Source organism: Canis lupus, chromosome 2, assembly GCF_011100685.1.
Source record: "Canis lupus familiaris isolate Mischka breed German Shepherd chromosome 2, alternate assembly UU_Cfam_GSD_1.0, whole genome shotgun sequence".
Lineage (NCBI taxonomy): Eukaryota > Metazoa > Chordata > Mammalia > Carnivora > Canidae > Canis > Canis lupus.
The window spans coordinates 2,676,457-2,698,714 of record NC_049223.1 but is presented as its reverse complement, the minus strand read 5'-3'; the positions used below and the strand labels follow the sequence as shown (position 1 = coordinate 2,698,714).

Here is a 22,258-nt window from a genome sequence, read left to right as displayed (position 1 = left end):
CTAACTTCAAGCAGCTAGCTGTTAACCACTTCATCTCTCAACTGATGCTGGTGGCCAAATCCCAGAAGGCTGTGACACATGGTTCTTCATGTCACATCACCCTGACCTCACTGGAGATGGGAGTGACAGGGGGGATGGCTGAGATGCAGTTGTAGGGACCCAAGAGAGTGGATGGCAATCTGAACTTGGGAAGGAACATGCAGGGGGAAAGGAAGGAGGGGGTTTCTGAGAGATATTTAGAAAGACAATCTCCAGGACAGAAGGTATGTTGAAAAGAGATAGCAAAAGTTAAGAATAATAATCAAAATATCCCAGGTTGGTCAATGATGCAAGCAACAGGATAGTACCCCAGGCTATGTTTTTTCTTGAGTGAAAATACCCTCAACATAACATAATAACCACCACATTCATATAGCAACATGTATTCATATTCACACAAGGCTTTTCTTGGAGAAAGTTAGATTCTGTATTAATTTTTGTCAACCATGGCATTTAATAAATCAGAATTTTATCTATGTGTAAAAGATAGAAAAACTGACATAAAGTGTCCAAAACCAAGCATCATGAATGGCAAAAGGCCTTTTGAATAGGGACACACATTCCCCCTTTCTAAACACTTAAATATAATTTAAGTGTTTAGATGTTTACCAAATATAAGTGTTTAGTGTTTACCAAAGAGTTTGGTATCTATGATTAAAATATTTATTTATACTGTGTGTGTAACCATTTCTAGTCTATAAATTGATGCTACAGATAAAAAAATTTAAGAAAGAAATCATTGCATTTATAGCCAACTGAAACTTCCACCTATAACTGCATATGTCAACACCTTACCGTCTTAACTTTCTGAACACCAGAGAGAGAGAAGTTTGGAAACAAGAATAATCTAAACCGGATGCTAAAGGTACAGGAGAATTCATCATATCCATATTTTATATACCAAAGCTCCATTTCTCCTAGAATAAGAAAATTCATCTTTAAAAGAAAACAAAAATTTTGTGGGCTTGAGGTCCCAGAGTAATGGTATAATTCATATTCAATCTAATGAAAATGAAAACCCTTAGAATTCTCTGAAAGAAAAATTTTAAAACAGAAAAAAAAATGGATTCTCAAACAAATGAAATAAACACATTCAGAAAAGAATATTAACTCTATTACTTTCACTTCAATTGCTCATAAACTATTAAATATAATCAAATGGTTTGTTCAAATATTGCTTTTCCAATTAAGTGGAAAATTTATCTGTCACTTGAGTTATGAACAAATTTAATATTTTCTGATAATTAAATATATTTGGAAATCTAACAGAATTTATGGCTATGCTGGGCCCATCACAACATTCTCTTCTTTCCCATGTCTCACTAAGGCTCACTTAAGTCACAGCAGCTCGTACCCTCTGCTACCATTACCTCCTCCACAGAGCTTTCAGACACTCAGGTAGTAGCTTCCCTGGGCTGCTGTGGTCAACTGTAATTCAGCAGACATTATCGGGACACAGACAGCCTGTTGGTAACAGACTGATAGCATTCACCTTTCAACACTTAAATCCATGTTCTATTGCAAGACATTCTCAGAGAAAGATCAACTTGGGCATGAGGAAGGGTGTGCTCTCCATCATATCATCGAGTTCTCTGAAGTAGGAACATTGCTTTACCTTGATTTTTCCTCCATTCTTTGGTCCTTCAGTATGAAATAATTTTTCAGTCTTTTTGCCATGTGCAGAATGCCAAGTGACGAGCAATGATGAATCAATCATCAGAGACTCAAAAGTATGACTGTTTCTAAGGTTTCCGTATGTATGTGTCTTAATATTTAACAGGTTTCTCTGATTTACTTATAATCTGCAACTTTTAGCTCATGATTAATGAAAATCACATCATCATATCAAATGGCATTATAAAAATCTAGTCCACCTAACAAAGAGTCTATTCATAATTTGGGGGATCAGAAAAAGGGGGGATATTACAAACATTTTCCTTTCGATTTACTGAAACACTTATTCACCCAAAAGTTCATTGACACTAAGAGCTCCAAACAAAAGTAAATGAAACAACGCCTGCGCTATTTCAGGGCCTGGTGAGAGAGGAAGCAATAATGAAGACAGCAAGGACATCAAGCTTTTTCAAAAGTGGAGACTAGGGAAGGTCCTCGGAGGAGGAGGATGTGACCTGATAAAAGAAAGGTAAGAAGGAACCAAATCTGTGCATTGGGAGGGACAGCAAGCCAGGCAGGGGCAACAGCAAGCCAGAGGCCTACGGGGAGGAGAAAGTATGAACTGACATGAAAGATCTAGCATAGAAAGACACTGATAAGGTCATGATTGTGGAGAGGAGCAGAGGAAAAAAGCAAAATCCTAAGACTGAGATGGGATGGCAGGCAGGGGAAAGGGCATGATGTTTGGCTTTTGAGAGGCCCGGGCACTTTCTCCCAGGTACAAGCAAGAGGTTTGGGCAGGTTAGCGTTGACATGAGGATCTTACTGTAATACTGCTTCCCTTTTCTCAGGAGTATGATGTTAAACCCACAGGAGGGCCAGCTAAGGGATTACTTCGGAGAATTAAAGGGACTACCAGAGGTAAGGAGAGAGATTATGTTTCTCAAAGGGTTTAACTTGATTCCAATTGATATCGACATCGCAATTTTTATCTTATAATTTGGGAACTATAGTATTTGCAGAAAAAGAAAAAAATTGCCCAGTTTTCCAATCTTATGAAGTTCGATTTACCAAAAATAAAAGATATTTCAAAAGTGTGTTTTCACTATGAAAGAGGATAAATAACAGAAAACATAAATTGAAAGCCAAAAGCCCACTCTATTGCCCCTCCCATACCATCAGGGGTACTAATGGAAACTACATGTTCTTTTCAGGACTTTAATGTCTTTAGAATTTGTTGGCTATGAAAGAAAGTTCACAACAGCCTTCTTTCAGCCACATGAGCAGAGACAAAAATGGATCATAGATATACAACAGACCCAGTGAAAATACTGAGGGGCACAGACCTCAGTGGTGGGAAAAGGAACATAAAACCATTGGGCAAAATGGTTTGGCACTTAAAACAGCAAATTTTCAGGACCATTTCAGAACCATGCTGAAGGTGACTGGAAAAAGCCTGTGTAGGACTGATTTTTAAAAAAGAGAGAGACAGAGAGATGGGACACCTGGGTGGTTTAGGGTTGAGCATCTGCCTTCGGCTCAGGTCATGATCCCAGGGTCCTGGGATCAAATCCTGCATGGGGCTCCCCGCAGGGAGCCTGCTTCTCCCTCAGCCTATGTCTCTGCTTTTCTGTGACTCTCATGAATAAATATTTTTTAAAAGAGAGAGAGAAAGAGAGAGAGAAACATACCTACCTAGATCATAAGATTCCAAAATTTAAAACGGCTTCTGAGTGATACCATTTGTAGAGGCAGACTTCAAGAAATGGGTAGTGAAACAACATACTGTAAGCTGAAAATGTTAATGTAATTTCTTAACCAGTATTTTTAAAAGAATAGCAGTTCCACTGTTCACTGAACACAGAAATAAAGAACAAATTTTCAAAAGCAAATGACATACAAATTAGTGGGAATAAACAGAGCTAAAATATAAAGCATGCATTCTTTTCATATTTAATCGCACAGCTCACAACAAAAATCTTTAAGACTGACTATGATGAAAATATGAAAAGGCACCGGAGGGTCATAGCTAGAAATGAAAATGTATCTTTATCCACAGTGCATGCTCTAAATGCCTGGTTCTAGCAGCTGTATTCACAGGCAAGAAAATCATCAGCTACTAACAGATTCCCCATGAAGGTTAATCCACATTCCAGCAAAGATTTTTCACTGGGTAGAATTTCTGTCTCACTTCCCTGCTGCTTGCATGCTTTTAGCTCCATAGGCCAAACAAGCAATAAATAGGGTCAGTAGTAAAGGGACAGAATTGATGAGGAACCCCCTGAACTGCATAACCTTCTCAAAGCCGGTGAATCAAATGGTGTCTCCCCGATTCCCGTCACATCACAGAGGGACCCAGATGCTCAGCAAGTGGCCAAGCAGAAGCCCTTGTAAGACACTTGGCATTCTTAAATAGTATTTTTAGATTTAATTGTGTTTAAACCACATGAGCTTGCCAAAAACAAAAGGGAATATAAAAAATGGATACAGACACAGAGATTAATGCTAATGCTATTTTTGTGTCAGATTATGTTCTTCAGAAAAGAAACAGAGATGATTTAAAAAGATTAAAGTTTATTCTAATTCTGATAAGATGCCTCAGAAGCAAGAATCCAATTCTGAAAGGATAATGAGGGCATTAGAAGTCCACCAGGGATAGAAACAAACCAGCCCATCATACCAAATGGCACTTCCGATATGCAGGGAGAAAATAGTAGTAAGAGAATAAAAATAGTTCTAGAGAGAGAGTTGTTGACGTATAACCAGTAAGTTTGTTCTTCCCTAAAATAAAGATAGGGGAGAAAGTTGCATCCAACAGAACTCTACAACACACTGGAAACTAGATCTGCATTTTACATGTTCTGTGCCATTTAATCCTCACGTGCAAAGTCAATATCTGAACAAATGGGTATTATTTTCCCCATTCTGGACACAGTGAAAATGAACTGTGTAGAGTTTATTAACCCAGAGAAGGTCACACAGAAGGACCTACTCATGGGAGGGGCAGGTTTCCAGGGTCTGTACACACTCTACAGGCTGTCTTTTTGTCACTAACGAGAAAAAAAGCATCCAAAGTGGCTCTCCTTGAGGCTGGGAAGGCTCCTCTGGAAATGAATGTGTCCTTCTCAATAGAATGTCTACCAGGGAACTATGCTCTAGTCCCCTTCTTCCACCCGATGTTTCCTGTCCACAGCCCTCTGATAATAAAAAGAGAAAATATGTAGGGCCGATGGAAAAGGATATGCCAAATCCATACGGGGTACTTGAATCATGTTTTAAAACATAAATAATTTTAGGATATGTATTACAATACTCATCTTGTTACTAAAGCACAAAATCTATTGTCATTAATATATCCAGATGAGAAAAAAAACTCTTTTCAAAGGTTGTTTTGGTTTTATTTTTAATGTTATTGTGAATATAAAAGGTTTCTGCTTAAAGAACATCTCTGGCATTTTATAATGAAAACTAAATTTAATTTTAAAACAATTTTGATGTTTTTAGTTTCTACATTAGCTGTTGCTGAGGAAAACACAATTATGTTTGCTTCTGCCCAAGTTCTGTAGAAGTTTGCCAATTAGGAAATAATACGAATAAATCCTCTTCTTTTAATAGATGAACTGTAGAATTTTAGAATTTGGAGACAGAGGGCTTTACTTTTTATCCAGATAACCCTATCAGTCATTTGGTTTCTCAGGGTTTATGAGCTAAAAAAATTAAAGCGTAAACGAACACATTCCAGGTACCATTTGGCAGCACCAGAACCTAACCTTACGTCCCTTAATGAGGCAGATGCCATGAGGCCCTGCATCTGCCCACATCAGAATTTCTATAGTCTTTCCATGTTTTAACAAGATAACCTTGTGGTCAGTTCACTGACTGATCTACAGCTGTTGTAATCAGATTGCTAAGGAAGTCATCGTCTAACTTTGTAATTTAAAAAGTATGATCGGAAAAAAAAATAAAAATAAAAATAAAAATAAAAATAAAAATAAAAATAAAAAGTATGATCGGGATCCCTGGGTGGCGCAGTGGTTTGGCACCCGCCTTTGGCCCAGGGCGTGATCCTGGAGACCCGGGATCGAGTCCCACGTCGGGCTCCCGGTGCGTGGAGCCTGCTTCTCCCTCTGCCTGTGTTTCTGCCTCTCACTCTCTCTCTCTCTCTCTCGCTCTCTCTCTCTGTGTGACTGTCATAAATAAATAAAAATTTTTTTAAAAAATTAAAAAAAAAAAGTATGATCATTTCCTATGGGGAAACTGACGACTTATGCTATCTGGGTGTTCTAAGTGTCAGTGAAATGAGGTGGCATTTTTTTGTGGGTTTTTGTTTTGTTTTGTTTGCATTTAGAAAAGGCTATTAAACACTTGGGAAAGGAAAAGATCTCCCCGTATGCAGGCAGGTCAAAGGAAAAACCAATTTCAATTAGAGGCATGGAAGCAGGACCTACAACTGATCATCCCAGACACCCATCATTTTATCACTCCAGGGATAAAATAAAATAAAATAGGGAACACTCAGTACTACAATTACTTATTGACTGGCTTATTCATTTTTTTATTAAAATAAAATAAAATAAAATAGGGAACACTCAGTACTACAATTACTTATTGACTGGCTTATTCATTTTTTTTAAACCATTCCATATAAAATCTGGAAAAGCTTAAAAATGTTTCTTCACTACAGTATGTTTAACACATGCAAAGTAGGCTCTAAATTTTAAAATTTATTGATGTCCTAGATCTTCAAAGATTTGGCCTTAATCAAATTCTAATGAAAAGTAAATATGGAACCCTGTCATAGAATCCTATCTTGATAAGTGAATGTATGCATTGGGTATCATGTGAAGTTATAAAGCATAAATATTTTCAAAAGTCTAAAGAGTATCAGATAAACAGGCAATGTGCAGTATTCCTTTTTCAGAATAAAACAAATGAATTTATTCTTAAGCATTATTTTATTTAAATATGATTTCTATTTAGAGGCAACTGACAGGCTCAGTAGAGCATGAGACTCTTGATCTTGGGGTTATGAGTTCAAGCCTGACACTGGGTATAGAGCTTATTTACTTACTTAACATTTAAAATAGGAAAAATATGTTTTCTATTTAACATTCAGCTATTTTCTACTTCTAATATCTAGGACATGACTCAGGCAAATGTAAAAACAGACACTATCCCTCTATTAGTCATCCTCATTTCAGAAGGATTAAGTATCAAAAGTCAAGAATGTTCCATTCCACATGAAAAAATTTGAAGCAGAAGCATCATGACTGCAGATAGTGACAAAAGTTCATAAAATAAGAAAAAAAGGCACTGTCACTGTTCCTTAAACTCATTGCTTTGAGACAACACTGAATGTTGGGGACCAGAAGGCCAGGGGACAAAGGTGAGGATGGTGCACAATCATTGTCACACTTGAATTCTGTCATCACCAAACATTTAAGTTAGTTTTCCTCATGGTTTGCCTCCTCCTGGTATAATCTGCCAATTAGATAAAGTTTCTGCTTGATGGAAAAAATCCTAGAACAAGGATTTTTCTCTAAAGGTCAGAGCAATCATTCCCCTATGACAGAGCTTAAGTGGCAGATAGAATGTGCCTTGCACCTCTTTGCTATTTCTGTTAATTGGCTTCAGGCCTGTTCACCAAGTCAAGGTAGTGAAAATGGCAGGCTCCCAATTAGCTTAAATTTCCCTTTAGGTCCCTCTACTTTCAGGCCTTAAATTCTACCAATAACATATTATAAAGTTTCTGCCTCCTCTTTTGTGGAATTTATTAGTTGCAATAAACTGTAGGTATATAAGAATAAAGTCAGCTTATGATCTATTATCAACCAATATTAAATTATAGTCTCCAAAGAGTCAGGGAAATGGTAATGGTCAAAAGGAATTCAGATTTTTTTAAAGCAATGCTGCACATCAAATCTAAACCTTTTGGTTTTTTTTGTTGTTGTTGTTGTTTCTTGGGTCTCAGAATCAAAATTTCAGAAGCATGAAAACTTTTTCAAGGCAACACAACAACAACCCATTTATTCCTGAAGTCCTTTGTGCTTCCTCTGAAATCTCAGAAAAAGGAAGTCACAAGAAAAAGATGCTCTTTAAAAGATACACAGTCCTCTTACCTTCTGAGAGGAACCTAATATAGGATTCGGCTACAGGCAAGAATTAGTCACTGAAAAGCAGGACTTCTATTTCTGGGAATCATGTTGAGCTTGACTCCAAGTGCTTCCTGGTATAAAGTTCTAATAAGACACATCCCCTACCTTTGATTATATGAGTGCACCTTACAAAATATTTTAAGAGAGGGAAAGAATCAATATGCCCTTATAAAGGATCAACCCCACAAAAAGAGAAAGCCACCTTCAGTTTCCAGAGGTGCCTCCTAGCTCAGCACTTTTACACGCTCTCTTGTGCTTTTCATTCCTACTGTTATTTCCACTGGCAAAACTGATGTACTCACTCAAAATTGCCTTCAAAAAAACAAAGATAATGAGATGAGCAATCTAGTAGGAAACAGAGCAAAAACGAAACCACTGAAGGCATATAAAATCTAGAACTCTGTTGACTTCTTTAGTCCAGATGGCATAACTCAATGAAGACAGTTCTACCCTGGTGATCCCAAATTGTAAAGGTGGGTGGATGATTTTTGGTTTTTAACCATATAAAACATGTTTTTGATCTATGTATCACTCGTCTGTTACTATATTTTTAATAGCAAAAACCAAGGAGAAAAAAAGCCACAGAAGAGACATCAGTCCATTAAAGCCAGATGACTTATGGGGAACAGTCAAAAGAATAAATGCACAATTAAATGATACTATCTGGACTAGATTTACAGTGTGTCCAGCATAACTTCCGAGTCCTCTTCTGCCCAAACAACTGTGCCTACTTTTTAATATGGATTTTATGTTATTTTTGCTATTCTTGTCTAGTTAAATAGATTTCAGTTTGGTTAATTATACTGCTGATGTGAAATCATCAAATTTAGTGAATGGATCATCATTTTTTAAACTTAAGCCAAGGAAGAAGATGTTTTCAGGCTCAGGAATCAATTAGCTAATGTCATTTACATTAGACTACACAGACTCAGAAAGTACTTATTTTTTAAAAACCTGCTTAGCGTGGAGCAAATGCTTCAAACAACTTCAACAGAAGTAAATCAAAACTGTCTTTGTGGGGGCGGGGGGGTGGCTCCTCAATGCAATTCCTTTTGTGGAAAAAGAACCTATTTTATACCAAAATTACAAAGAAAAGTTATACTACTTCTTTAAAAACAGATCTAAAACCACAATAGTAAGAAAAAGGTCGTATTTTTAGAATACAATTAAATATACTATACCTTAGAAACCCCGGGCTAATCTTATAATAAAAATATTTAAAATAATCATATTTAGCATATTTAGCTAACCATCCTTCCCTTCTTGCTTTAACGGAACCCTGATTGTGTTCAGTGATGAGTGGCTGTGTTTCAGGGAAGACAAACCACCACTCCCACACCCTCAACTCCAGGAGATCTTGCTCAACTAGTCTAAACCAACAATTTCCTTTGATTTAGAAATTGACAGACAAGTCATTCAATGCTAGACAACACAACCTGAAGGACAGCTGTTAGGCGGTGGGGGGAGTGGCTCCTGGGAAAGGTCTGTCTGCTTTCAAAAAGAGCCACGCAGAAGAGAAAGGCAAACATGTGATGCCAAGGCTCTGATAGAAATGGACAAGCTGGAACATACAGCCATGGAGGCCCTATATCAGATTCCCAGAAAATGGAGAATCTGGATCCTCAGTGAGGTCCACTAGGCTGTGGAGTACACCCGCTCCATCCCTTCCTCTAGATTTCTCATTAAATGAATGAGTACCTTCTTACACAATCTGAATTTTCTGTTCTTGGCAGCCAATTTTTTTCCTAACATATTAAGACACAGTTTTTCTGGGTACCACATATGATTCTAAGCCCTTGGCAGGCATTCCATCAGTGGATGCAAGAACTGCAGGAGCAGGTTCTATGATTATACCTATTTGATAAATGAGTAAATTGAAGTATGGACAAGTTAGCCACATGCCCACATCTCATTTATGGTGGATAGCTGGTAACTGGCAGGTCTTACTTCACACCCATGCTAAACTAATTCTTCATAATATTTACTTCAAAATGATAATAATAACACCAATGAGTTTAAACTTTATATTACCTTGAGAAAATAATGTTTTTCCTAAGTAGAATTTCCATGGTTTTTAATTATTTCAAATTATTCCTATCACACAATGCTTCTAATGTATTCGAACATGTACTGTATGATAAAAATCAGTATCTTTGTAATACCATCTGTGGTATCAAAGACAAACTGTCCTTCTCTATTGTTTCATATTCCAACACTCCAAATACACAAAATTATTTTAGGAGGTTTATGCTATAAAACATAGACTAAGATGAATTAAGTAAAACATTTAGGATTTCTTTCTACTGACATTATTAATCTACATTGAAAAATAACTTCCAAAATCTAGGCAATAAAATTATTAATAATTTTTGAAATCACTAAAAAGAAAACATTTTCTGAGTACTCACATAGCCTTCCATTTATATAAACTTTTTAAAGAAAATAAGTGACAAACTGAGGAGATAAGTGTGTTTTTAATATTTTTAATACAAAAACTATTTAAAACTACAAAGAAAACACTAAAATTTCCACTGCAAGGAAAACACCATGACTAACAGTAAACAAGACTTTAAACAACAACAACACTGGAAGAATTTGGTTTTTATACATCAAAACTTATTAGATAAATTCTTTTTTTTTTTTTTGTTTATCAGGTAAATTCTTAATCTTCATGCAATGAAGGCTTCTCCGCCAGTGACATAACTTTTCAGTTGTTTTTCCCGGGATGTGAATCAGTTACTTAAAATGAGTAGTAAACAATTCTGATTTCATGAATTGTAGATGGCCATCCTACAGAGTAAACTGAGCAACTCTAAAAACTTATAAACCTAAAATGGTTCCTTGACATTTATGGAAAGGAAAGTCATCAAACCTGACAAAATCATCTGATTCTAAAATAACACTATAGCATGTATTTTTCCTATAGAGTCAAGTCAGGTTAAGACAGAACATTTTAATTTGCCTCTTCAGGTCCTTTGACTTATTGCCTATCAAAAAAGAGAAGAACCTATCTATAAGTGGTCTTGAAAGTCTACTCATAAACTGTACTGTTCACGGCCAAATGTCTGTGCCTCAGCAACGTAACAAGCTCTGATGTCATGAAACTTCAGAATCTACAACAAATATTCATAACCACGTATGAGAAGTCTTTGATGCAGGACAGCCACAGAAACAGTCTATACTTACATTAGATGAACATAGAGCCTGGTACTTACCTGAAATTTGTTAGAATAATTTACCTTTAATCATCATCTGTGATGGAGGGAAATACCCATACATCTTCCAGGGTATGGACTAGAAAGTTACACCAATGACACACGTAGAAGTATTAATTTATTTTACCTGTTCTTGCTTCTCCAGCCACCTGTCCACCATTGGGTGACTGGCACTCAGAGATGAACGAGCATTGTCTCTCTGAAATTGGTGAGACCAGTTACTAGCATCCCGTGGAAGGCTTCTATAGTTTTCATCTTTCTATTCAAAAAGAAACAAAAAGGTGTCTTGTAAAAAACTAGACCTTGCAAATTAACAATGCACTTGGTCTTCCAAAAGTAGCAGAAAAGTGATTCTGCATATTTAAAATATTTTTCCCAACCCTATACAAAATAGTTGATTGAGGATATTTCACCCAGATTAGACCTCATGAATGCAGTCATCCGCCTAGGATAAGAGAGTTTAATGACTTGAGCAGGGAAGGTAGCCACGCACATGTGCATAAGAGATGAGACAATATTCCCTGCACTCCCTCCCAAATCAATCTCCCCAGGCTAGTTACATGCACAGAAAATGAAAAGTACTTCTCTATAAGACTAGTATTATCTCTCAATCATGGAATTTCCTCTTTTCAGCTTTCTAGTCTTACAATAGCATTGTGAGATATTTTGGGTAATTCACCAAAAACATTTAAAATAAGAAAGACCAGGGATCCCTGGGTGGCGCAGCGGTTTGGCGCCTGCCTTTGGCCCGGGGCACGATCCTGGAGACCCGGGATCGAATCCCACGTCGGGCTCCCGGTGCATGGAGCCTGCTTCTCCCTCTCTCTGCCTGTGTCTCTGCCTCTCTCTCTCTCTCTCTGTGACTATCATAAATAAATAAAAATTAAAAAAAAATTAAAAAAAAGATCAAGATCAAGAAATTAAAATAAATAAATAAATAAAATAAAATAAAATAAAATAAAATAAGAAAGACCAATGAATTTGCTATTTAGATCTTTGTAGTTGTGTGATTTTGGGCAAAAGATTTTGGGCAAGAGTTTGGACTGTTCTGTTAACTACTTCATGAGCTAGCTGTAAGCATTAATTCAAATATCAGGTAAAGAAAAAAATTAACTTGGTACATAACATATATACATAATTGTTCACTTCAACATGTTTATGGCAAGTGAAGTCTTTACATTAAAACCTAGTTGATAAATATTTATTTATTTATTTATTTATTTATTTATTTATTTATTTATTTATTTAATATGTCTCAAAGCAACCAATGCTACTGAATTGTTTCTTTGAAATAGTAACTTATAACAAGCTTTTGGGCTGCAAAACTGAATTTCAGTGTCCTGAAAAGAAATGAGAGAGCTAAGATAAGGAGCAGAGTCAAACATTTTACTTCAACACATAAATCTAAATATCTCCTACTAGAACAAATTTAAAATGTTAACCTCACTTGGACCCACTTACATCAGTGCCCTGCTTCAAGTGAACTACTGAAATATTCTCCTTAATAACTTTGTTAAGGATAATGTGGCTCTATACATTGTACACATGATTGCTTCCTATTCTTCATTACTTCAACCATATGAACAACAAATACATAGAAAACAAATGTGAGACAAGATTCCATCAAAATCCTAGAGAAGAACACAGGCAACACCCTTTTTGAACTCGGCCATAGTAACTTCTTGCAAGATACATCCACGAAGGCAAAAGAAACAAAAGCAAAAATGAACTATTGGGACTTCATCAAGATAAGAAGCTTTTGCACAGCAAAGGATACAGTCAACAAAACTCAAAGACAACCTACAGAATGGGAGAATATATTTGCAAATGACATATCAGATAAAGGGCTAGTTTCCAAGATCTATAAAGAACTTATTAAACTCAACACCAAAGAAACAAACAATCCAATCGTGAAATGGGCAAAAGACATGAACAGAAATCTCACAGAGGAAGACATAGACATGGCCAACATGCATATGAGAAAATGCTCTGCATCACTTGCCATCAGGGAAATACAAATGAAAACTACAATGAGATACCACCTCACACCAGTGAGAATGGGGAAAATTAACAAGGCAGGAAACAACAAATGTTGGAGAGGATGCGGAGAAAAGGGAACCCTCTTCCACTGTTGGTGGGAATGGGAACTGGTGCAGCCACTCTGGAAAACTGTGTGGAGGTTCCTCAAACAGTTAAAAATATACCTGCCCTACGACCCAGCAATTGCACTGTTGGGGATTTACCCCAAAGATACAAATGCAATGAAACGCCGGGACACCTGCACCCCGATGTTTCTAGCAGCAATGGCCACGATAGCCAAACTGTGGAAGGAGCCTCGGTGTCCAACGAAAGATGAATGGATAAAGAAGATGTGGTTTATGTATACAATGGAATATTACTCAGCTATTAGAAATGACAAATACCTACCATTTGCTTCAACGTGGATGGAACTGGAGGGTATTATGCTGAGTGAAGTAAGTCAGTCGGAGAAGGACAAACATTATATGTTCTCATTCATTTGGGGAATATAAATAATAGTGAAAGGGAAAATAAGGGAAGGGAGAAGAAATGTGTGGGAAATATCAGAAAGGGAGACAGAACATAAAGACTGCTAACTCTGGGAAACGAACTAGGGGTGGTAGAAGGGGAGGAGGGCGGGGGGTGGGAGTGAATGGGTGACGGGCACTGGGTGTTATTCTGTATGTTAGTAAATTGAACACCAATAAAAAAATAAATTAAAAAAAAAAAAAGAAAACAAAAAAGTGTAATATGATAGGTTTGCATTGTATAGACCTTAGCAACAGACCAAGATACTGTTTTCTGCTCCTTCATGAATTCCATCAGAGAAAAAAGATAAAATGTATTGATGGCCCTGACACTATGCCAATAATGTGATGAATGAAAAATCTTTTGAAATCTATAAATATTTACCAGTATATACTTCAGTATGAAACTTTATAAGTTCTCTTTTAATATATAATAATTATATATATAATTATATAATATATAATAATAATATATAAGATAATAAATTAAAACCTCTACAAAACTAAACATTAGCAGCAAGTAGTTTTTACATTTTACTAAACTGTGTAAATGTCTGGTTATTGCAATTCAAGAAAGCCGTAACACAGCATCTAACACTAAGCAAAAGAAAAACACTGTAAGGTCAGGATGCTGCTCCACAGCCAGAATTAGGGCCTGACTTTACTGCAAGAACATGGAAGTGGAAAAATAAGCAAAGGACACAAAGTCTAAGGAAAAGAATAAAGCAATAAGAAACCAAAGCTGGGGATCCCTGGGTGGTGCAGCAGTTTGGCGCCTGCCTTTGGCCCAGGGCGCAATCCTGTAGACCCGGGATCGAATCCCACATCGGGCTCCCGGTGCATGGAGCCTGCTTCTTCCTCTGCCTGTGTCTCTGCCTCTCTCTCTCTCTCTGTGACTATCATAAATAAATAAATTAAAAAAAAAAAAAAAAAGAAACCAAAGCTCACTGGATCTCAAAATACTGAGAGCTCTGCCTTAAAACTTGGGTATAACTTGAGAACAAAGCAAAATTATCTGACTTACTGTCAAGAAATTCAAATAAGTCATAAAGGGTAAATAATGTATTAATGACAGAATCTTAATTGTCTACAAAGTGAAGAAGGACTGGGAGTGTGGAGAAACACAAGCACAATATTTATATCAAGGATCTTGGGGCTGCTACGATGGTTCAGGACCTGGCTTCTTTATTCACTTTCGACTATTAGAGCTGATTATTATACCAACTCTTTACTTTGAAAGTGAATAATTAAATAGAAGGTATTAAAAATCTTTTCTGCCTTTTCAGTAGGAACTATATTTCAGGGAAACCAGCAGTGCCAGTCGATGAGGGGAACCTTGTCTTTTCAGAAGAATGCGAAGTAATGGAAACAAAATAATGAAAAGATTTAGAAAAATCACCACATTCAGCTCCTAATGAAATAACTCATTCAGGCAAAGATAATCAATGGATGCTAAAACTGTTAGGTGAAGAGTTGATAGTGAGCTGGATGTTCACATAGTGACAAAATACCACTTGAAAGGGAAAAATATATCTTTAAAATGAAGAGACCAGCTGACACAAAATTGTCACTTTCCTTGGCATCTAGAATCCAGAATGTGACTGGAACTTTCTTTTGATTCCTTCTGAATCTCCACCATTATTCTTCTTTCCTGAAATGGCCCTTATTAGGTCTATATACGGCCTCTCAGTCCTGTCTCCTGAGGCAAGCTCAAAAAGTGTATAATGTCAAAAGCTCCCTCCTGATGACTTGTAGGCATGGGTCACCAACACTAAACTTTTTCCTGAATTCACAATCTAAACCTCTAATAGGCCATCCCAAAGATACCTCCAAGTCAACAGATAAACCCAAAATGAAACTCTCTTTCGCTATCAATCCTGGCACCCTTCTGAAAAATACTCATAATGCTCTTTATCTCTTTCAACTTGAGTTTCATATGAAACTAGCACAGCAGCCTTCTCACCGGAGGCTGGCTCCAGCCTTAACCTCTCCAACAATGTTCTCCACCACTTCTTACAGAGGACTTTTCTAAAATGTATGTTGGGAGCACATCACAGGTGAGACAAACAGTGCAGGTAGACCAGAGAAACCTGCACACATGCACACTACCTGTGCCGTGTGCCTATTCACCTTCACTTAAGATCTTTCTGAGCCTAGACTCCAAGAACATTTCTTCCGTAAAATTACTCTTCATTTTTCAATGCTTCTCTAAGAAATATTCCTTTCAATAGAAATCAGAATGTTATGCTTTTTGTTACCTCTATATTCTAATTTTACTTATAATTATAGTTCTAACTTATAATTTAGTTAATTTTTAAAATTGCTGTTTCCACTATTACAGGGAGACTGAGGCAGAAGATCACCATTCACCTTTAAACTCAAGCACTTAACTCAGTGGCCTATACCAACATGGAGGGCTTTTTCTTCTAATGTGTGTTTTATTTCCTATTTTCCCATGGTTCAGAATCCCAGAATTTTCAATGAACATTCCTATAAGTTGTTTTAAAAATTAATAAGGGAATGCATCATTATAAACATCAGCGAAATGCATTTTCACTATAATACAATGATTGTACTTTTAGATTTATACTATAAGATGTATACCTCTGTTATATGCCTATTTCAATTTAATGTCACACCTACAATCTACAGTGTCTGTGGATAATGTGATTACTTCCAATTGCATCTAAAAAGCAGTGTGACATTTCTCCATTTACATCAATTATGACAGGTAATTCCTGTAGCTGGCCATACAAAGTAATCATATTAAAGGATATATGGGCTAAAGATTTTTAAAAATCTGTTCTTTTGAACTCCATCTGAAAAATTCTTCAATTTTATATTTGTAGAATCAAATTCGAGTAAAGGATAAGAAAAATAAAATTGCTACAAACCCCTCCTAACAAAAAAGTTCTCCTAATTGGCTATTGTTCCAGTAACATCAATAATGAATTCATAATTAATTTATAATGTAGGAAAAGTCCAGCTTAAGTAACCTTAGTCATTAACAAGAGTGAATAATTTCTAAAATATATTATTAATCACTATGCAATATATACTTCACTTTGTTGACAGAAGAATCATATAGGCACTTCCAGCATTTTGTCCATGTTCTTCTTCATAACCCTGAGCTTGATCTAAAGTTAATTCAAAGACTGTAGTCTTAAAAAAAAAAAAAAAAAAAACACAAAGACTGTAGTCTTATAAAGTTGTGATTCTGTGTTTATAACGTATGTCAATAAACATCATAACATGCAATATCATTTCTCCTTCACAATATACACTTGGATAGTCACTATTTCCAATTGAAATGTATACAGTACAAACTATTTCCAGCTTAAAAATATTTATTTCATTGTAAATGATTTTAAAAACATGGTAGTCTTAATGTGCAAGATTACATTTTTCATGGACTATTGTCAGCTACAAAACAAGTCAACATTTTTAAGCTGAATGTATTTGCAAAACCTGTATTTTCTAACCTAGAGAAAAAAAACCAAACCAATAAAAATCTTTGCCATTAATAATTTTGCAACAGGTTAGAGCTATATTTATATAAAAAATTGGAGAATGTGACTTTAAATCTATTTCATTTTATGATCAAATTAATGCCTCCATTCCGTGTACCAGTAAACTTCAAAGCAAAAACAGAAATCTTTTTCTTTAGACTTAAAAAATCTGCCAGTAGTACCAATATGCAACATCTTAATGATTATTAAATTTGCTAATGACAAGCAATAATCTATTATAGTAAAGCCACTACTACTTTATCTAAAAATTTTTATAAGAAAAAATACCATAAGGAATTGCTCTCCTTTTTAATTACAATTTTAATCCTTCACTCATGAAGCTGTCCCAAACAGCCACACAGCTTCGCTTTCCCTTTTGCCAGAAAAAAACAGATGTTCCTGCTGTGATCAGGGATTTTCCTTATCATCTAAATGTACTGCCATATCATCAGGTGTCAAAAAGCCACTCAGGCTGAGAAATGCATATTAATTTGCTGCTCCCTGGTAGCAGTACCCTGGTTAGGCAGTAAATCTCTTCCATGGTAGGGAAAGTAACTGCCCTCTCTCCCTAAGCCAATTACAATTCAATAAAAAGAAACCACACAGAACCCACCCAATGCCTTGGGATAAAAGCTTATTCCTGGCATAGTAAACTGCAACTCCAAGGCTTTATCTCTCAGAAACAGCTAATTAGCTGATGGTCAGATTCCTTCGCAAGCCTACATCCCTATGTTGCAGAAATACAGGAATATTTCATGAACATTACAAAAGTACCAGATATTTCTATGTTAGCATAAGAAACCCAACTACAGTTCTATTTTTTCAATGCAAAAACCCCAAACATCTTTTTAAAGACGACTTAGAAATTGTGTCATATTTTGAACACTCAATGCACATAAATTTAACTTTTGTACCCTTTTTGCATCCTATGGTTTCAAGTATTCCTATGCAGTTTTCAGATTTTAAATTTACAATTATTTTTCAACTCTGTAATTCTAGGCAAAGAGAACTCAATTTTCCGCTTTATCGTTTCCCCACGAAATCATACACAGACACAAAAGAAACTATTTTCAGATGTCTAACCTGAAATTTAAGACTGAAGTGAAATTAGTAATTATGGCTTAGATTTCTTTTTTAATTACATGAAGCTTGCTAAAATTATCAGTAATCATATTGTTGATTCAATGTAACAGACCCGTTCTGGTCTCTGTGGCCAGAGTTTACCTTTTGTGCCTCCTAATGGCTGCACCAGAGCATGACCTTGGAAGCAATGCCAAGGCTAAAGCATAGTACAAGATAACAACCATAAAATAGCCTGTAAATAGGATTTTTGTCAAAGTACTTTTCCAATTGTCCTCTAGGTAATAAATGAGAAAGAGGGAAAGAGAAAGAGAGAGAGATGTGGAGTTGGGAATAAACTGACTCAGACAAAAAAATTAGAGATTCAATAACCAATCTGTAAATGAAGGCAGAAGGTTTGGTAGTCTCTATCAATTTAAACCAACTATATGCCTAGTAATATATTTTTTTAAATAAAGAAACACAGGATTTTATTCTAAACACAGCATTATCATCACTTATCCTAGACACATGGCTATTTTGAAGTGTAATGAACTGAAAAGGCTTTATTTGAAATCCATGGTGACGAATATCCTACATGGAATGCCCCAATGTTGTTGATATGAGGTCAGGAAATTCATCCCCATGTTAGCTATGCCTATTATATCTGTAATTCCTGCATACACACATACACACACACACACACACACACACACACACACACACACACCCTATATTCCTTCTGGATAACTGCTTTCTTCCACATTCTTAATCATTACTGAAATGAGTAGAAGAGACAAAAGAAAAAATACGTATTTATATATTTGCTCCTACTTCTGAATAGAACTATGATAAAACAAAGAAGAAAGTCAAATATCCATATAAGTCTGTCAAAACAAAATTCTATTAGTAGACTACGTATCATTAGTGATAGCTATATAGTCTACTAAAGTGTGGTATGAGTAGACTCATCTGTTTGTGACAGACATTGATTACACTGACACTGTAACTTTTAAAAAATTTAAAAATAAAAAAATAAAAATACAGAGATTTTGAATGCCAAAATATTTATCAGAGCACCTCTGAAGCTCAAATTTCATTAATACATATTTTCTTCTTAAATTTCTGTTTTAATTTTTATTCTAAACTGAATTTAAATTTTGAACAGGAATTCCTAACAAAAATTGAAAATAATTTATGATTTTATTTTTATTAATGAATGAAATCAAATCTCCTATAATGTACATCAAATTTTATTAGTGTTTTCCTTCAAAATGTTAAAGGTATTGTTCTTAAAATTCATTCTGACCTGAAAAATCTGAATAACTCATGTCTTTTCCAGTCTTTACAACACATGTTCAATAGCTTCTAGATCACAGAATTACATTTAAATCAGCGGCACACTCAAGAAGGCTGAAAATGCCAGGGGAAATAATTCTTGTTTGAAATTCTCTACAGAGAATACATATTTGAAAATTACAATTAATTTGGAAGTAAGTTTCCTGTCACATAGCAAATCCTTCAGGTTGATATGTTGGCAAAACCAGAAGTATAACATTTTAGCTTTTCCTCACAATCTGCAACTAACCAGTACCTTGGTTGTAATATCAGGTAAGAAAAATAACCCCCAGGGCATGGATCTGCATTGGGCTATGAACATAAAGGGATCAGATATGAAAATGGGTTGGCCAAATATCTCACAGAAACGCTGGTCAACTTATAAAGGCCATGTTTCCAGAGGTGACCATCTTTCCAGAAGTGACCATGAGAGCACAGATTTCTCTGAAGCCACCAGATCTGTTCATGAAGCAGAAAAGGAAATCTAAGAGGAAAAAGATCAGTAAAACTCAACCTTATTCAGGTTATTTATTTGAACAAATTTCTTCCATTGTTTTTAATGCATCTCAACAATTCAGAATGACATGAAAAACTTTAGATACAGAATTTTAATATCTGGAAGGAGAAAACGAGAGAACATCCAGCCTAACCTCTTACTATCTAAAAAAAAAGAAACAGATTGAGAGAAGTTACAAACGCTCTATGGAAAAGATGACTAACCAGTTCCCATGGTCAGAACCTACCCACTGCAATGCCCAATGTCTGAGTCATCAGAATCCATGATCTATCTAACCAGGACCCATAATTTACCTAGATAATCATGATAATTTCTGATATCCAGCCATTCTTACACAATGGCCCCCTCCCAACAGAAAAGTATCTCCTGAGTTCTTACATATAAACTAGGGCAAATCCATTATATAACCTTAAATCACAAATTATACTTACATGAGAGATGGTTGGCTTGTTGGTAAATACTGCATAGTCTTAGGAATAATCAGTAATGAAATGTTTGCTCTAAAATGGTTTTAAATTGCAGCACCTGGGTGGCTCAGTCCCTTAAGCGACTAACTCTTGGTTTCAGCTCAGGTTGTGATCTCACAAGTTGTGACACAGAGCCCCAGGTCAGGTCCACTCTCAGCAGGGAGTCTGCTTGAGGACTCACTCCCTTTGCCCCAAATCATACATGCTCCAGTGTGCTTTCTCTCTCTCCCTCACTCTCTCTCAAATAAATATATTTTTTCAAGATTTTATTTATTTGACAGAGAGAGAGAGCACAAGCAGAGGGAGCAGCAGAGGGAGAGGGAGAAGGAGCCTGCTGGGGAGAGAGCCCGATGTGGGACTCAATCCCAGGAACCTGGGATCATGACCTGAGCAGAAGGCAGATACTTAACCAACTGAGCCACACAGGTGCCCCAATAAAAAAACTTTTTTGAACTTTTTAATGATTATAATTAAAACAATCTCTCTCCAGATATAGCTGGATTATCTCCTTTATCCTATGAAAACATTCATCAGAGCATAGGGAGAAAGTAGCCTGGAAGGATAATTTAATATTTTTTTCAAATTACAAAAATGTTATCTCCATCTGGATTCTGAGGAACTAAGGAACAGAACTAAAAGGAAAGCATAGTAACAGGAACTCCTGTTTTATTTCTTGCACACTACTTCATAAACACCAACATGACCAGGGCACCTGGGTGGCTCAGCCGGTGAAGCATCAGACTCTTGATTTTCACTCATGATCTCAGGGTTGTGGAATCGATCCCCATCCAGCTCCATGCGGAGTTTGAAGCCCGCTTAGGATTTGTATTTTCTCTTTTTTTCTCTTTCTTTAAAAAATGGGGGGGGGCCCCCCCGCGGGGCACCCAATTGCCACATGACCATAAACATTCCACAATCAGCAAGTATAAGGAATACAGAAAACAAACCACCATTTCTTACCCTACTCTTTCAACAAATCCAGGTATATGAGAAAAAAAATAAAATATTAATATTTCAGATCAGGATACATTTTGAAGAGCCTGCCTCATTTTCCAAAACTACAATAAAAATGAAGAGCAACATTTGACTAATGCTGCTTGACTCTGAAAAACAAATTTAAAACTGAAACAATTTTAAAACATTTCAGAAAGTGCTACATATTTCTTATTTTGACAGCAAGAAATACCTATCCACATTTCATTCTCTTTCAAAAACATATAACTCTAAACACTTATATCTCCAAACTAAAATTATAAATAACAATAGCATTTTGCACAACACCAAGAGAAGAAGGGAACAGATGCCAGGGAATGAACGAGAGAAAGTAAAATACTTACAGTAGTTGCCTGATTTCAATATATCTACAGTCTTACACATTATCCAAATGTGTAACATAAATCTTTTATATTTATCTAAATGTTTTCACCTTAACTTAAAAGTAATACACACACACACACACAAATCACTAAAACTTGAAAGTCAAGATACTTGCACCATATATAACTGGATTGTCAATGAAAATATTAGCACTTCCTTATATTTTTCAGTGCACAATCATAACTTCAATGAACTGGGTAGATTAGCAAAACAACCAAGTAATTTCTGTGCAAGTCCTTAGGTACAGTCAACGACTTGACTTTCTTAAAGTTTTCCCCTTAATTGTGAAATTGCCTCCTCAGGTAAATCATCCCCACAGATTTTTGAAAATGTAGAAAAATTATTTTCACTTACCATAATCCCATCCTATTTATGCTTCTCATACAATAATAATGACTTTACTGGAGAGTTCCATCTCGACA

The 22,258-nt window shown here is 35.9% G+C and overlaps 1 protein-coding gene across 26 annotated transcripts in view; it reads right to left on the bottom strand.

Moving 5' to 3' along the window:
- Positions 1 to 22,258, bottom strand: part of PARD3 (par-3 family cell polarity regulator) — a 650,509-nt gene that overhangs the window by 315,640 nt on the left and 312,611 nt on the right. For 20 of the 26 annotated variants that reach the window (XM_038529690.1, XM_038529684.1, XM_038529679.1 and 17 more), the window contains one exon: positions 11,151 to 11,282. The exons of the other annotated variants lie outside the window; for them this stretch is intronic. In XM_038529690.1, the coding sequence (XP_038385618.1) occupies positions 11,151 to 11,282 (132 nt within the window). The remainder of the gene's footprint in view (positions 1 to 11,150; positions 11,283 to 22,258) is intronic. 26 annotated transcript variants of the gene reach the window in all.